The sequence below is a fragment of the Lepus europaeus genome, chromosome 9, assembly GCF_033115175.1.
Source record: "Lepus europaeus isolate LE1 chromosome 9, mLepTim1.pri, whole genome shotgun sequence".
Classification (NCBI taxonomy): domain Eukaryota; kingdom Metazoa; phylum Chordata; class Mammalia; order Lagomorpha; family Leporidae; genus Lepus; species Lepus europaeus.
Genome location: NC_084835.1, coordinates 124,895,545 through 124,913,081, shown reverse-complemented (window position 1 = coordinate 124,913,081; position 17,537 = coordinate 124,895,545). Strand labels below are relative to the sequence as shown.

At 45.8% G+C, this 17,537-nt stretch overlaps 1 protein-coding gene across 1 annotated transcript in view; it reads right to left on the bottom strand.

The window, feature by feature from the left end:
• The window catches only part of ATP9B (ATPase phospholipid transporting 9B (putative)), a 259,712-nt gene that overhangs the window by 226,231 nt on the left and 15,944 nt on the right, over nt 1-17,537 (bottom strand). Inside the window, 1 exon segment of the mRNA XM_062201824.1 lies at nt 12,163-12,336. Within this exon segment, the coding sequence (XP_062057808.1) occupies nt 12,163-12,336 (174 nt within the window).

The following is a 17,537-nucleotide window of genomic DNA, read 5'->3' as shown; positions in this document are numbered from 1 at the left end:
GTCAGAGGCTGGGCTCCCCTGCAACTGTTACTGGAACATACAGACATGAAGTACGATCAGAGGGGAACAGAGACAACTTTCATGCTAACATCAAAGGGCAGAAAGAGCCGGCGCCGTGGCTCAGTAGGCTAATCCTCCGCCTTGCGGCGCCGGCACACCGGGTTCTAGTCCCGGTCGGGGCACCGATCCTGTCCCGGTTGCCCCTCTTCCAGGCCAGCTCTCTGCTGTGGCCTGGGAGTGCAGTGGAGGATGGCCCAAGTCCTTGGGCCCTGCACCCCATGGGAGACCAGGATAAGCACCTGGCTCCTGCCATCGGAACAGCGCGGTGCGCCTACCGTGGCGGCCATTGGAGGGTGAACCAACGGCAAAAAGGAAGACCTTTCTGTCTCCCTCTACTGTCCACTCTGCCTGTCAAAAATTTTAAAAAAAGGGGGGGGGGGGGTGGGCAGAAAGCCCAGAGATAAAACCCAAAAATACTGCAGGGGCCCCAGAATTGTGGCGCAGGCGGTTAAGCCTCTGCCAGTGACAAGCCATCCCAAATGAGCACCGGTCCAAGTCCCAGCTGCTCATATTGATCCAGCTCCCTGCTAATGCACCTGGGAAAGCAGTGGAAGATGGCCCAAGTGTCTGGGCCCCTGCCACCCACGTGGGAGACTTGGATGGAGTTCCAGACTCCTGTTTTTGTCCTGGCACAGTCCCAGTCCCTGTGGCCATTTGGGGAGTGAACCAGCAGATGGAGGATCTCTCCATCTCTCTGTAATACTGCCTTTCAAATAAAATGAAATAATCCTTAAAAGGAAAGAAGGGAGAGAGGAAGGGAGGGAGCTGGGAGTGAAGGGGAATGGATGGAAGGAAGGAGGAGAGAAAACACTGTAACATAAGTATGCATATGCCTGACTGAAGCAGCGCTAATGAGGAAAACAGACGGAGCTGTTGAGAGCAAAGTAACCTGTAAAACACTGGCAAAACTGAAAACCAGAGGGGGACAAAGTAACCTGCAAAACACTGGCAAAACTGAAAACCGGAGGGGGACAAAGTAACCGGCAAAACACTGGCAAAACTGAAAAACCAGAGGGGGACAAAGGAAGGTCCTTGGAAGAAAATAACAAAGTTCTACTTTTTTTTTTTTTTTTTTTTTGACAGGCAGAGTGGACATTGAGAGAGAGAGAGACAGAGAGAAAGGTCTTCTTTTTTTCCCCCGTTGGTTCACCTTCCAATGGCCGCTGCTGCCGGCGCACTGTGCTGATCCGAGCCAGGAGCCAGATGCTTCCTCCTCGTCTCCCATGGGGTGCAGGGCCCAAGCACTTGGGCCATCCTCCACTGCACTCCCAGGCCACAGCAGAGAGCTGGCCTGGAAGAGGGGCAACCGGGACAGAATCCGGTCCCCCGACCGGGACTAGAACCCGGTGTGCTGGCGCCACAGGCAGAGGATTAGCCTAGCGAGCCACGGCGCCGGCTAACAAAGTTCTACTTAATAACACTTTCATGTATGCTGAACATTTTCTAAACTAATGATTGTTCAGAAAACCACATCCCTTCTCTTCTTACATATAAATTGTCTGACACTGTCAGGTTCAACTGAAACTAAATCCAATCGTGCACAAATTATCCTTTTCCTCAAAATGTTTTAGATTAGTAGCTTTTCACAAATGTCTGTATAAGCAAAGTAGCACTCTCAAGTAAATAAAGCATTTTCCTATGTCAAGATCCTGTCTTCTAAAATTTTAACCAGCCATAATTAACAGCTCCTAAAATTTAGATAGCCTCCTTCTCCTGCCTCCCAAAGCTAGACAATTTTTCTATCTCATAATCGTGCCTTTGCTTCCTCCTGCTGCCACCCCCCAGTGCTCTAAAGGACAATCCCATCTGATCTCCCATATGGAAGTGCTATGCAAAGCTTCCACTTTCCCGGAGACAAAATGCCTTTTGATAAGAAGTAACATGAGCCCAGATCAGAGAATTACACAGCAATGTGACTCACAGCTTACAGAAAGGTGGATTCGGCTTTGTATGAAAGGAGCTAAAAGTTTAAAAAGATACATTCCAGGACATTTTTCCAAAGTGCCCAAGCTGGAGCTGGCGCTATGGCCTAGCAGGTAAAGCTGCCGCCTGCAGTGCTGGCATCCCATGTGTGCGCTGGTTCGAGTCCCAGCTTCTCCACTTCCAATCCAGCTCTCTGCTATGGCCTGGGAAAGCTGTAGAAGATGGCCCAAGTGCTTGGGCCCCTGCACCCACGTGGGAGACCCAGAAGAAGTTCCTGGCTTCAAATTGGCTTAGCTCTGGCCATTGCGGCCATCTATGGTGTAAACCAGTGGATGGAAGGTATCTCTCTCTCTCTCTCTCTCTCTCTCTCTTTCCCTCAGCCTCTGCCTCTGCCTCTCTGTAACTCTGCCATTCAAATAAAATTAAAAAAAAAAAAAGTACCCAAGCTGGAACTTTTACCAAGTAATAAAAATCAGAAAGTCTTAAGGTATAAAGAAATTAAAGCCTATTCAGTCTACGAAGTTCCGCACACTGACACTGGAGGCGGGCTCTGGCACAGCAATCAGGACAGCACTGGGACACTCACATCCTGTCTCAGTGCCCAGGTGTGCGTCCCCTCTGCTTCCTGGGAGGCAGCAGAGGCTGACTCACGCAGCTGGGGCCCTGCCACTCCCATGGGAGACCTGGATTGGGCTCTGGGCTCCTGGCTTTGGCCTGACCCACAGCCAGTGCTTGCACACATTTTAGGACTGAATCAGCAGGTGGAAGATCTCTGTCAGTCTCTTCCATCTCTGTCTTTCAAGAAGATAACAATATTTTTAGGCAAGAATAATTTTCAAATAACTCTTACTACTCACAGAATCTACAAACAGAAATGCATCGAAATCTTTACAACTCAGTTACAATCTACATTTACTGCAACATTCACAAACACTTGCTTCCTAAAATTAAACTATTTTTACGTATTTTCTACTCTTTCAACTACCATCTAAAGTCATTAACACAGAATTTTATAATGCTTGGTATTTAGGAAATAAAGTGGCAAACCTCAAAACTGAAAATTCATAAACACAGACCCATCTAGCTGCTAAACAGACAGTGCGATTCCCTGAGGTACACTGTTTACACTCTGCAGCGATGTCCCACTGCCTCAGACAGCACCTGAACAAGGCGAGCGGGAGGTGAGGCAGGAAGTCATTCACAGACTGACCAAAGCCTGCCAGGCACAGCGCGCGCAGATGAGACACAAGGACACATCCAGGTGTGTCCCAGAGCTCCGCCAATGTCCCCAACACCGAGGTAGTGCTAACAGGTACAGAAACACTACCCAAAAAGCCCCTGCCCACCACAATCCCAGAACTCACCCTCAACCATGACTCCCCACCCACACACTACAGCCGGCCCGGTCACTGCTCAGGCTCTTCCCTGGGGTAAACAGCCGTAGGCTACGCCAAGTTCACTACAAATTCAGGACTGTCGAGCAGTCGTTGCTGATCTCGGATGATCTTTACCAAGGATGACCAAATGTTCCCATTTTGTTCCGTCCATCTCTGTGTCCCAACCAGGTCTTCACTCAAATGACCCACATTCTCATAAGAGGCAAAGTCGTCCTCTTGATCATTATTCTACTCTACCTCCACTAAAAAGAATGCTATTTTACACCCAAAACCATTCTCTTTCAAAGGCTTTCTTTTCCTTTCTTCACAGACCTGTACACACACCTCCTGACAGTGCTGAAACACCACCCTCTATGAGTGTTCACAGACCTGACAACGAACCTCCTGACAGTGCTGAAACACCATCCTGAGTGTTCACCTACCCATACACACACCTCCTGACAGTCCTGAAACACCATCCTGAGTCTTCAGTTATAGCAGCATCGTCATTATCGCACCAACCCTCCCACCAACGTCTGCTGAATACAAGATACATTCAGATGAGGAACCCCACACGCCGTAGTGAAATATCAAGAGCTTCCCCACCGGAACACAGACGAGGGGAGGCACCCGTCACTCCTTTTTCCACACAGCACTGTGTTCCAGGCAGCTCCATGAGGCCAGAGGAGAAAAGGCAGGCAAAGCAAAAAGGAGGATTTGAAACCACCGCTGCTTACAGGGGACATGACTGTGCAGGAAATCCCAAAGAATCTATAAAACACTCAGCACTAAGGCCAGACCTGTGGCACAGCAGGCTAAGCTGCCACCTGCAATGATGCCATCTCATATCTGACTGCCAGTTCAAGCCTTGGCTGCTCCACTTCCAATCCAGTCCCTGCTAATCTGCCTAGGAAAGCAGTGAAAGATGGCCCAAGTACATTGGTCCCTGTCACTTAACATGGGAGACCCAGTTGGGAGTTCCAGGCTCCTGACTTCAGCCTGGCCCAGCCTCAGCTGTTAAAGTCATTTGAGGGAATGAAACAGAGGATGGAAGATCTCTGTCTCTCCCTGTCTGTATCATGCTGCCTTTCAAACACCTAAAATAAGTCTTTAAAAAAAGAAAAACAGAACCTGAGTTCACAACATTACAGGATACAAGATACACAAAAACTAACAGTATTTTTATACACTGGCCAAAAACTGAAAATGTCACACTACCTACAACCACTCAAAACAATGAAATACTTAGGAGCAAAAAGAACATTTGCATACTGACACCTACAAAATGCTGATAAGAGATCAAAGCTTATCTAAAAGGAGGAGGGGGCCCTAGATCATGATGAAGATGACAACCTCATAAAGAACCAATTCCCATACACAGTAACAGACAGTATCAACAATTCCAGTCAAATTCTCACCAGGAATCTGGTGGATATGGACAAGATTATTCTAAACTTTCCACGGAAAGGCAAAGGAACTAGAATGGCTAAGAGAATTTTGGAAAAGAAGAGGAAGTAGGAGAGCGCGGTCCACCCCATTTACGACTTCCAATGAAGACACAACAGCCCAGGCTGTGTGGTACTGGCAGGGAAGACACAGACCACAGGAGAGGACAGGAGACCCAGAGAGGTTCCGCTCACATACAGCCCACGGCTGGCACAGGCACAAGAACAATTCAGTGGCAGAAGGAGTCTTCACAAAAAACGGGCCTGGAACATTTGGACACACACTGTCAAAAAATGAACCTCAACCTCCTACCTTATATAAAAATTAACCTTTAAAAATCCTAATGTAACATTTACAACTATAAAACTTTTTGAAGAAATCGTTGATACTTTGAACTTAGTAAAATTCTTAGAGGTGGGGCTGGTGTTATGGCAAAGTAAGCTAAGCTGCTGCCTGCAACACCAGCATTCCATACGGGCACCAGTTCGAATACCATTGCTCTACTTACAATCCAACTCCCTGCTAATGGCCTGGAAATGCAAAAGAAGACAGCCCAAGTACATGGGATCCTGCGTCCACACGGGAGACCAGGATGCAGCTCTTGGCTCCTGGCTTTGGCCTGGCCCAGCCCCAGCTGTTGCGGCCATTTGGGGAGTGAACCAGTGGATGGAAGAGCTCTTTCTCTCTCTCTCTCTCTTTTTTCTCTCTTCATCACTCTGCCTTTCAAGTAAACAAATAAAAAATATTTAATAAAAAAGGAAAAAGAAATGTATAAATTTTTTAAAAATTCTTAGATGTGCCACCATAAGCATAATCCTCACAAGGAGCCACAAACTGCACCTCACAAAATTAAAACCTTTGGATCTGCCATGGACACTTTCAAAGGACGAAAGACAAGTGACAGAACAGAACAACTGCAAACCACACACAGGCAAACATTCTATTGCATGTTGTCAATAATGTGGTGTTACAAAGTGAAGGTTCGTGGCAACGAAGTTATGATTGCAACAGACAAGTTCTTGAAACAAAGTAAAAGTGCTACTCCAGCAAATGCAAGAATGATCAGAAAACAGCCTTAGTGCAGATAGGAAGAAAGTCTAGTGGTCCGGACAAAAGACCAAACCAGCCACAACAGTCCCTCAAGCCAAAGCCTAACCCAGGACAGGACCCTACCTGTCTTCAGTTCTCTGCAGGGTAAGAAAGGTGAGGATGGCTGGCACTGCGGCTCAATAGGCTAATCCTCCGCCTGAAGCGCTGGCACACCGGGTTCTAGTCCCGGTGTCGGGGCACTGGATTCTGTCCTGGTTGCCCCTCTTCCAGTCCAGCTCTCTGCTGTGGCCCAGGAGTGCAGTGGAGGATGGCCCAAGTTCTTGGGCCCTGCACCCGCATGGGAGACCAGGAGAAGCACCTGGCTCCTGACTTCAGATCAGCGCAGTGCACCGGCCATGGAGGCCACTGGAGGGTGAACCAACGGCAAAAGGAAGACCTTTCTGTCTCTCTCACTGTCCACTCTGCCTGTCAAAAAAAAAAAAAAAAGAAAAGAAAGAAAGAAAGAAAAAAAAAAAGGTGAGGAAGCTGTAGAAGTCTGTGGAGGCAACAGAGGCCACTTCATGCGTTTTAAGGAAAGAAGCCATCTCCGTGACTTAACACGGCAAGGGAGAAGCAGCAAGTACTGACGCAGAAGTACCGGAAGCTCTGCGGAAGGTCCTGCTAGGATAATGGGTGAAGAGGCAACACAATACAACAAACAGACTTTCAGTGTAAACAAAACAACTCTCTACTGGAAGAAAATGCCATCTAGTACTCTCCTAGCTAAAGAGGAAGAGACAATGGCTGGCTTCCATGCTTCCAAGAACAGCCCGGCCCTCATCAGGGGTAACGCAGCGGGTGTCTTTAAGATGAAGCCAGTGCCCAGCCACCACTTGAGAAACCTCAGGGCACTGAAGAACTCAACTAGACCTCCTCTGCCTGCGTCCGCAGATGGCACCCAGAGCCTGAGACAGCACCTGTCTTCACCACGAGGTCTGCTGAAGAGGTGAAGCCCACGGTTGAGACCCACTGCTCACAAAACAAGATGCCTCTCAGAACACCACTGCTCGTCCAGAAGACCAGGAGATGCCGAAGGCTGTGGGTCATGCCTGCTAGCACAACATCTACTCCACAGTCTGGGCATCAGAGAGTAGTTTTGACTTTCAAGTCTCAATATTTAAGAAGAGATTTTGTAACACAAAGATGGTGATTCCTCTAAAGGATCTAGGCAAAGCAAGCTGAAACACCTGGCAAGGACGCACCATTCTAGACGCCATGAAGAACTTCACGACTCATGGGAGGCCGTCAACATCCACAGGAGCTTCACAGAAACTGACTCCGATCCTCACATGGACTCTGAGGGACTCCGGACTTGAGTGGAGGAAGCCACCACAAATGGAGCGGGAATACCAAGACAACAAGAACTAGAGTGGAGCTTGAAGATGTGGCTGATTTGCTGCAATCTCATGACAAAACTTAAAACAGATGAAGAGCACAGATGAGCACAGAAGAGGGCTCTCTGAGATGGGGATGTTTCCTGGCGAAAATGATGTAAACACTGTTCAAACAACCATCAAGGATTTAGGATGTTATCTAAACTTAGTTGACAAAGCATGGTAGCATTTGAGAGAACTGATTCCAACTTTGAGAGAAGTTCTACTGGAGGTAAAATGAGGTCAAACAATAAGGCAGGCCACACAGAAATCTTTCCTAAAAGGAGGAGTCAGCTGATTTGGTGAGCTTCACTTCTGTCTTAGGTTTAGAAATTGCCACAGCCACCCCAACCTTCAGCAACCAGCACCCTAACCAGTCAGCAGCCATCAACCGAGGCAAGACCTTCCAACAAGCAACATTATGACATTCTGTTGGCCTCTTTTAGCTATCAACTATTTTTAAATTAAGGCATGTACTGCATGCCTAGTAGCCAACATATACTGTAAGCATAACTTTTATATGTATGGGGAAAAAAATTCATGTGTTTACTATAATATGTGCTTTCTTTTTTTTTTTTTTTTTTTTTTTGACAGGCAGAGTGGACAGTGAGAGAGAGAGAGAGAGACAGAGAGAAAGGTCTTCCTTTGCCGTTGGTTCACCCTCCAATGGCCGCCGCAGCTGGCGCACTGCGGCTGGCACACCGCGCTGATCCGATGGCAGTAGCCAGGTGCTTCTCCTGGTCTCCCATGGGGTGCAGGGCCCAAGCACTTGGGCCATCCTCCACTGCACTCCCTGGTCACAGCAGAGAGCTGGCCTGGAAGAGGGGCAACCGGGACAGGATCGGTGCCCCGACCGGGACTAGCATCTGGTGTGCCGGTGCCGCAAGGCGGAGGATTAGCCTAGTGAGCCGCGGCGCCAGCCAATATGTGCTTTCAACAATGGTCTCACACAAAGACATTCAGTGATAAGGATCTCTGAGTGGCAAGTTAGGATGTTCATCCTCACCTGTCATTAGGAAAATGCAAATTATAAATAAAATGGACTATTACTACTACACATGTATTAAAATAGCTAAAAAAAAAAAAAAACTGTCCCATAAACATGTAAAATTACTGCTAATAAAATTTTTTTTTAAAGAGAACATGTAGGAAACCAGGAAGGAGCTCTGGGCTCCTGACTTTGGCCTGGCCCAGGTCCAGCTGTTGCAAGCATTTAGAGAATGAACCAGTAGATGAAAGATAGTTCGATGAATTCTCTCTCTCTCTCTCTCTCTGCCTTTCAAATAAAGTGAAAATTAATTTTAAATATATACATACATCTCTTGAAAACTGACAAAATCAAAGAAAGTAGACGCATTCATAATGATGCTCAGAAACGAACCCAAATCTGGTAAACAAGCAAACTATGAACATAATTAACAAACGTGACTTCAGTAACATGCTGGGCAATGCACTCAATAATCAAAAACCCCCAATTATTTTTAGATGTGCAAAATTTTCTGCAAGTTGTCCATAAAGCAAACCTCAACACACTACAAAGATGAAAGAAAATTTTTCTCTTAAGTTGTAAGTACAGTCATCTCTCAGTATCCACAGGGGATAGGTTCCAGAACACACACATTCGACACTCCTTCCATCCCTGGGGATACAAAAACAGGCAGGTCAAGTCCCCCATACAAGGCACAGTACGTGACACGACCTACATACATCCTCTTATATACTTTAAATCACCTCTGCGTTACCTACAATCCCCATACAACGAACACGCGATGCAAATAGTTGTTAACACTATATTGCTTTAGAAATAAGGGCAAGAAAAATCTCTGTACTTTTTTCCTAAATATTTTCAATCCACATTGGTAGAATCTGTGGACAGAGAGGGCCAATTGTGTTGTCTGGCCATAATAAATTAAAACAGAAATCAACTGTAAAAAGGTAACTAAAAAATCAAAATTGTTTGGAAACTAAGCAATATAGTGGTAAATTGAACATGTACTGAAGCAGGATGTCATGTAAATTAGAAAGTATTTTTAACTGAATGATAATGAAATACTGTTTGAAGAGAGTTTCAAAAGTTCATGGAAATGACTATCATGAAAAAATGCATGGATTCCAAATTATTTTGTACCAAAATAAATTTATCTTTTAACTCCATTTTCCACAAACTTTTTGACATACGCTCATTTGTTGAAACTTAATTACATCTTTAGTTATTTGAGAGGCAGAATAAAAGACAGAGATAAACAGAGAGAGTTCACATCTGGTGGTTCACTCTGCAAATGCCTATAGCAGCCAGAACTGAGCCAAGATGAGGCTGGGAGGAACTCAGTAAGCTAAATGCCCACCCCTGATTTTTTTGTTTTTTTGGTTTTTTTTTTTTTTTAGCTGTTTTTAGGTAAGAAAATGGGAGAAAGTTGGTATATTAGTCACTTCTTGTTACGTTAACTAAAATACCCAACAAACTGAAAAGCTTTTTTCAGTTTACAGTTCGGAGGTCACAGTTCAGGATCCAACAGCTCGAGTCCTAGGTCTCGTGGAGACTGGTCATGGCAGGTGCAAAGGACCTAGTCTAAATTTGAACTCCAAAGATCAACTTCTTGCAGGAACCACCCCCAGTGACCTCCACTGGCCCTCCCTCCGAGACGTATGGTTAGATCAACTCTCCAACCTTAGTCTACCAGCTGTTAATATCAAGGCATTAGAGTTTTTTTTTTTTTTTTTTTTTTAAGATTTATTTATTTATTTGACAGTCAGAGCTACACAGAGAGAGGAGAGGCAGAGAAAGAGAGAAAGTGGTCTTCCATCTGCTGGTTCACTCCCCAGATGGCCGTAACGGCTGGAGCCGCGCCAATCCAAAGCCAGGAGCCAGGAACTTCTTTCAAGTCTCCCACTTGGGTACAGGGGCCCAAGGACTTGGGCCATCTTCTACTGCTTTCCCAGGCCACAGCAGAGAGCTGGATCGGAAGAGGAGTAGCCGGGACTAGAACCGGCGCTTATATGGGATGCCAGCACTTCTAACCCGCTGCACCACAATGCCGGCCCCAAGGCATCAGTTTCAACATCCACTTGAGCTGGAGGCAGACAAGCCCTACTAAAGCTCTAACAACTGGTGATCTTAACATTCACCTCAGCAAGCTACAAAAAGGACTGGAAATTAAACTCAAAGGAAATATGAGTAAGAAAATAAAGGTAAGATCAGAAGTTAGGGCCAGTGCTATGGCAGGGTGGGTAACGCCTGTGACACCAGCACCCCAGGTAGACACTGGTTCATGATCTGGCTGCTCCACTTCTAACCCAGCTCCTTGCCGATGGCCCAAGTGTTTGGGCCCCTGCCACCCACATGGAAGCTCCCGGCTTCTGCCTGGCCCAGCTGTGGCTGTTGCAGCCATCTGGGCAGTGAACCAGTAGATGGAAGACCCATCTCTCTCTCTATCTTTCCTTCTCTCTCAATAACTCTGCCTTTCAAACAAATAAATAAATCTTTAAAAAAAAATTCCCAGAAAGAACACTCTGGGTATTTTGGCTACGTAACCTAGAAAATCCTTTCAATAATTCAAAACACTTAGCAGTTACTATCACTATCAGAATTTCTCAGACACTGCTTAGCCATGAGACGTCTGCTTCACATGAAGCTTACACCAGATGAAGGTTGCATTGGGTTACAAGCTGAGCAGGACAAGAACTCAACCTTGCTCAGTCTCAGCCCCTGATTCCTGTGCAGCCAGTCTCCAGCTGACTCCTCAGAACTCCTCCCGTTCCACACAACAGGGAAATGCCACCCTGTGAGAGGACCAGAAATCAGATCAGGTGTAAGGCCATCTTTTTGTAGACTTCTAAATTGATAACGCAAAGGACGATGGAGAAGATACTTTTCTGCAGGTATTTACTTTGCTTTTACGGACAAAGGGATATAAATTCACAGTAGCGACCGGCGCCGTGGCTCAACAGGCTAATCCTCCGCCTTGCGGTGCCGGCACACCGGGTTCTAGTCCCGGTCGGGGCGCCGGATTCTGTCCCGGTTGCCCCTCTTCCAGGCCAGCTCTCTGCTGTGGCCAGGGAGTGCAGTGGAGGATGGCCCAAGTGCTTGGGCCCTGCACCCCATGGGAGACCAGGATAAGCACCTGGCTCCTGCCTTCGGAACAGCGCGGTGCGCCAGCCGCAGCGCACCGGCCGTGGCGGCCATTGGAGGGTGAACCAACGGCAAAAGGAAGACCTTTCTCTCTGTCTCACTGTCCACTCTGCCTGTCAAAAATAAAAAATAAATAAAATTCACAGTAGCAACAAAGGTTCTACCATCAGTCTGGAACAACAGAAAGATATTGTTTCGATATCCTCTGGCCAAGTCCCGAGGCCTCGCTCCCCTGCGTGTCTCCCTGCCTGTCACTGGGGAGGCACCCAGGGCACAGTGAGCCTTCTTGGGCAGAATGGAGTCAAAGGCAGACCACACCAGTGTACCTCAACCACCAGGGAATTTGTCTCAAGCATGAGGAATTCTTACCTTGCTATCCAGGTAGTTACATCAACAGAAGAGGCCTATTCCAAGTCACATACACATCATTAGTGTTATTAAACTGCATCTTACAGGTCCAAAATCTACCACTTTGAGTAACAAGGGAACATCATCTATAAATATTGAAACAGTGGCCCGAATTCTACTAGGCACTAACTAGAAAATCACTAATTTCCTCCAGCTTTTCACCACTTAAAACTTCCCATAAAATAACGACTCTGGCTTCCCCTTCCTCTTGGACCGGCACTGTCTGATTCTGACTAATGCACTTAGTGCCCTCCGTGACCTCGTTGACGGCCTCCTTGGCTTTACACCAGCCTCGCTGATAAACGTCCTGGGAGCTAAGCTGTGTGTGTAAGGAAATGGGGTAGCAACGGGGACTAACCTGGTGCAGAGGAACTTCCATCCGCCACAGACAAACCACTCCAGGCCTCTCCTTCTTCGCGTCAGCCTAGCTCGTGGTAATGTGTGGTAATCACCTTCCTCGTTCTCAAAGCCTTCTTCAGACATCATTAGAGGCATTTCATCCAAGTGGGCAGACTCATCTTCGAGCTGGTACCTAGTCAGAGGCAGAAACAGCACTGAGACAGGTCAGCCAGTCTTGTGTCACAGTAGATGCTTCATTGAGGACCTAGCAGGCCTAATTTTACTAATTACATATTTTTTTCCCTCAAACTAAGCTGCCTGAATTCAGCTGAGACAAACAACTATGGATAACACTTCAGAGTGACCACATTACAGTTAGCTCAGGTAAATAGTTGGGAAATGCTGCCAAAGAAAGCCTGCACTACAAGTGCTGTGAACATAATCCTGGAGGCAGCTCTGGGACGCAGGCCCAGACAGCAAAACACCGTGCACCGTATTCAACAACAGAAACAAACAACCACCTTGCTGTAGTCCGGATGTGGCTTTGAGTCTGCCAGCATTCATGTGTTGGGACCTTGAAGGTGGGGTCTGGGGGAAACTCATCAGGTCAGCGAGGGCACTGCCCCTGGGAGGAAGCGTGAGCTCTTCTGGCCCCTCAGCCTCCCAGGTGAGCCCTCCCTCAAATGCTCCTGCCAGGATGCCTTCAACTGGGATGCGACAGCCCGGTGCCCTCACCACAGGCAGCACCGTGGCATTTGGAGCTTCAGCCTCCGAAACTGTGAGCTACACAAGTCTCTCTATAAATTCCCCAGCCGGGAAAACAGGCCAGTGTACAACTGGAATGTAATACAGAAAAAAGTAACACCTTCAGATAACATCTAAATGCCCTGTGATAGACAACTTCACAGTTATCAGTCAAAATGCACAAGGGACTTTGATAAAACACAGTTGGCTTATACTGAAAAGTATGAACCTGTCCCGTGGTTTGTATTCAGAGCTGATATAATGATACATATAGGAAATGATCCTAAGTTCTGTTAATTGTCTATTACTCCCTTACTTTCTATTCAGTGAAAAACTTCTCAAAAACCACCATACCATTTAGAGTTCAACAATCCTCTTGTAATTCCAAGAAACAGGCAGCCCACCAACACTGCTTCTAAGGAACAGACAGCCCACCAACAACACTGCTTCCAAGAAACAGGCATCACCATCTACACTGCTTCCAAAGGAACAGACAGCCCACCAACAACACTGCTTCCAAAGGAACAGACAGCCCACCAACAACACTGCTTCCAAGAAACAGGCATCACCATCTACACTGCTTCCAAAGGAACAGACAGCCCACCAACAACACTGCTTCCAAAGGAACAGACAGCCCACCAACAACACTGCTTCCAAGGAACAGACAGCCCACCAACAACACTGCTTCCAAGGAATAGGCAGTCCACCAACAACACTGCTTCCAAGGAACAGACAGCCCACCAACAACACTGCTTCCAAGAAACAGGCATCACCATCTACACTGCTTCCAAAGGAACAGACAGCCCACCAACAACACTGCTTCCAAGGAACAGGCAGTCCACCAACAACACTGCTTCCAAGAACAGACAGCCCACCAACAACACTGCTTCCAAAGGAACAGGCAGTCCACCATCAACACTGCTTCCAAGGAACAGGCAACCCACCAACAACACTGCTTCCAAGAAACAGGCATCACGATTATCACTGTTTCCAACAAACAGGCGGTCACCATCAATGCTGCTTCCCAAGAAACAGGTGGCAGGGAACTGTAGTGGAATGAGAAGGCCATGCCAAGGTGGCCACTGGCAAGCGAGCGTCAGTCAGTCAGTAATGGCTTTGAAACTGCCTGGCGACAGGCTGTGATTGGATGGCTGTGGAAACTGCCTGGCAACAGGCTGTGATGGTTGGGGTATGGACCGCCCCTTGACCAGATTGGCTGGTCTTGGCTATATAAGCTGTTGTGCCAACTGTAATAAACGAGTCTGCAGGCTGCTCGCCTCAAGCCTGCTCTCACCGGACTCCCGGGGTCTGTGTGTTGACTCCGCGCCTCTTGCCCCCACCACGCTGCTCCTCTCAGAAACGAACCCACTGCAACATTGTAGAGAATTCAACGGCAACAGGGCACCACCAATATTCCGCCATATAATTCCTTTATTTTGGGGGGTGGGGGATTTGCCCTGTGCATGGAAGATTCTCCTCAGCATCTGCAGCCTCTACCAACCTGATGACAGCAGCTTGTTTTACTATCAAAAATGTCTCCACTGGAATATAAAATCATTCTCTATCATGGCACATAATACTAAAGATTAAAAGTAAAAGCAGAGAAAAAGAATGCAAACTTAATCAAAAGAAAGCTAAGTAGTTTAAGACAAAGATAACATTAAAAAATAATTTCCTAGGATAAAAGATACTAAATAATAATAATAAATAATGAGTAAGATCTCAAACCCCTCAGTGTGTCTGTACCTACCACCAGAGCTTCAGAACACATGAAATAAAACTGATACAAATGGAAGGAGAAATATACAAATCCACAATAGTGCTTGAATACTTCAAAACTTTCCCCTGAATAACCAATAGAAAAAAGACAAAAACTGAAAGATATAAACCAACACTGTCAGCTAATGTAAACTTCTTGAGATCTACAGAACATTCTATTCAACAACACCAGAAAATACTCTTCAAGTACACCCTACAGACCACATCCTGGACCACAGTACTACCCTAACACATATAAAAGAACTACAACCACAGAAAGTGTGGGTTTAAAAAAAAAAAAAAAAAAGGAGCAGTAACAAAAGGACTTCTTGAAAATCCACAAATACTTTGGGTAAAGAAATCTCACTTTTAAATCATCTGAGCACCAAAGAGGAAGTCTCAGGGAAACCAGAAACTATTTCTAAGTGAATTAAAATAAAAATAGGACATATCAAACTTGGATGGATTACGTTAAAAGAGTACCTGCCGGGAGAACTGTTCTGCCTCTCAAATAAATACACATTTTTTTAAAAAACCATACATAAATGGGTAAACATACAAAGGAATATTATTTTGCCTTAAAAATGAAAATCGGACAGTCTACATCCCACAACATAACCCTTTAAAACATCATGCTGAGTGAAATCAGACACAACACAGAAAGACACAGATAACTGCTGGATGGATCCACTTGCGTGAGGTGCCCAAAACGCCAAACCCACGGAGAGCAGAAGGAGATACCAGGCGCCGGACGGGGCGGATAATGGGGAGTCTGCAGAAGGACGGCAGTGTTTGTCAGCACAGTGTGAACTCATTTAAAGCTGCTGAACTCCACACCGACATGTGGTAAGTGCTGGTACGTACACTTTACCACAATCTTTTGAATAAAAAAATGGAAAACACAGAATAAAGGCTGTTTATACTCCGCTCCCTGGTGAGCACCTGGAGGAAGCATGATCCCTTCCATTCACCCTGACTCTGACTCACCAGGCCAACTCCAGGAGTGCTGTCACCATGCCAGTCCCTGCCCCTCCTCCCACTGGCTGCAGCAGCCACGCACCCCCAGTGATGGGACAAGCTCCGTGTCATTCAGGACCAAAAGCCAGGACAAGAAAGAGCTGCCGAAGGCGCCTCCACTCGGAGACCACGGGGAAGGACACCGTGGAAGTGATGCGGAGACAGAGCCTGAGTCCGAATGCCCGCATGCTGGGCACCGTCCGGAAAGAGTGAAGGGAAATACACACAGCATGACAGGAAAACACACCAATAAACAAGCACTTCTGGTTCATTTCTTTCACAAATGAGCAAAGATAATTTACAATGAAGAAATAAAAACTGCATGATCTATGAAGTAACAGGCCTAAAAACAAATAATATTTTCCCTTAAAAAGTTATTTTTTCTTATATCTCTGTATAAAATCACTTTTAAAATAGCCAATGAGAAAATGAATATTTACAGAAGACGAAATTAAAATTCAAAATATATTCTAATATAATAAACAAGATGAGATTCGTGGTCCTTCTCATCAAGCTGGCGACAGTGTCACACTTTAGCAGAAGTCACATTCTCATCAAGCTCCAGGCTGGACGAGCACACAATGAGCTCTGGAAGATAATGAGCGCAGCAGCATCATGTTTAGTAACCTCCACTTCAGAAACGCAGCCTTTCAACTGGCACGCAATTTATTCCATTCCCAAAGCAATTTTCCTATTGTATTGAAAATTTTACCTCAGTATTTAAAAACAATAAGATGATGAATAATGGATTTTTCAGAGACAGGATAAGCACAGAATCCTAAGTGTCTTTGTTGCCTGGTGTCACATACACTTAATTGGTTTGTCACTCAAGAAAAATCAACGTTTCCAGCAATTAAGTATAATTCTGGAAACATATTTCTGAACCGAGTAAAAACAATGTGAACAAAGACGACAGAACGGATGATACGGAAGCCAGGAGTGCCATCTTGAGAGGAGCAGGGACAGCCAGCTACCTGCCTGCTGCCAGAGACTCCGAACACCAGCAACTTCCCACCACACACTCGTTCTAGCAGCCCTGTGGTTCACCTGTATCTAAGGAAGAGGAGGTCAATACAGCAGCTAGCTTAAATTCACATTTTGTCTTAAGTATCCAACAGCTACACTGTTTCCATTCTGATGAGAGACATTTCTGAGCAGCCACTGATTTTAAAGAGAGAAATAAGTTTAAAATATGCCTAATACTAAAATCTTAAGAAAATAAAAACATTTCCCCTTTGCCTGCATATTAATAAAGTAAAAAATAAAGCAACAGGAAGAAGTGCTATAAAAAAAACCTGCACACCCCTCATCAAATGCACCTTGCCCTTCTGCCTTCTGCCATGTGAGCACTTGGAAACAAGGCCTCCCAGACATCAGCACCTGGATCTTGGAATTCCAACATCCACAAAGTTAGTCTGTTCCTTATAAATTACCAACTCTCAGGTAATGTGTCAGCAGGACAAAATAAATAATAAAACAGTAAAGAAAAACAAAGCAACTAAGTACAGAAATGTTGCCTGCATAACACGCCTTGCCGATAGTTGCAAAAACAAGCAAAAGGCACAAGGAGAAGTCGGTCCTTGAGCTGAGAAGTGATTTCCTCCATGTGAACTATGCATTTTAGAGCTAGACGTTTCTAATATGTTCTATAAAATACACCAATTGCATGAAATGAGAAGTCACACCAATGCCACATATAAACTGTGAGAAATGTTTAAATTAGAGTTCAGGGTACAACAGTCAACATTACGTTAACACAAATCCAGGAATTTGAAGCTGCTCTGCTAGTTAGCTCAGGACACATTCTCAAGTTGCCAAAAATTGAGAGATTCCTTATTAACAACTCTCTTCATGCTCATACTGTTAGCTGTAAAT